General features: G+C 46.2%; 1 protein-coding gene across 1 annotated transcript in view; it reads right to left on the reverse strand.

The window, feature by feature from the left end:
• Positions 1-705, reverse strand: part of SIRPD (signal-regulatory protein delta) — a 13831-nt gene that overhangs the window by 11084 nt on the left and 2042 nt on the right. The window contains 1 exon segment of the mRNA XM_008587760.1: positions 83-416. Coding sequence (XP_008585982.1) covers positions 83-416 — 334 coding nt within the window.

Below are 705 nucleotides of genomic sequence, written 5' to 3' on the forward strand. Positions count from 1 at the left end.
CTAGGTAGCCTGATCTCTTGCTGCTCTGCCCACTTAGTTGCTTTGTAATTTTCCTTGTGAGATCATTGGGGCCTACACACACCAGGAGATGCAGGAGACATACTCACCAATAACAGACACGTGGGTGCCCCGACCTGATTGGTACTCCTTGTCAGGTTTTCCTTTCATAAACTTTACACAATAGTAGGTGCTGGCATCTGCAAGAGAGAAAAAGAGGAAAAGTCTGTTGTCAGGTTTGATGGTGCCTCCAACTGCTTTTTCTCTAGGAAAGTGACCTCCTTTGAAATTGTAGATTAATTCACGGTTTGGTCCACTTCCCTCGAACCATGAGACGGGTCCATTCAGGAATGTATCTGGTACGCTGCAACTCAAGGTCATTGTCTCCCCAGTTGATACAGTCTGTCATATCTCAGAACCTGGAACGCCTCATCTGTGGTGTCTGGAAAGAAACTGAAAATCATTTCTCATTTCCCTGTCCCTGGCTTAGGTAGGAGTGAGAAGCTTAAATGTAGGTTATGGTTGGGCCTCATTTATTAATTCTTTTAATGACATGTATAAAGACCCACGCACTGAGTATAGAGAAGCCCTTGCAGGTGGAGACACCTCCTCCCCTTAGTGCTGAAAGAGGAGATTCAGTCTGTGCATCACCACTTCAGTCCCATTTCTCAGCCCCTAACCAAGGTAAGAGGAGGAAGGGAGGGAGAG

The sequence above is a fragment of the Galeopterus variegatus genome, unplaced genomic scaffold (assembly GCF_000696425.1).
Source record: "Galeopterus variegatus unplaced genomic scaffold, G_variegatus-3.0.2 Scaffold4528, whole genome shotgun sequence".
Taxonomy (NCBI): domain Eukaryota; kingdom Metazoa; phylum Chordata; class Mammalia; order Dermoptera; family Cynocephalidae; genus Galeopterus; species Galeopterus variegatus.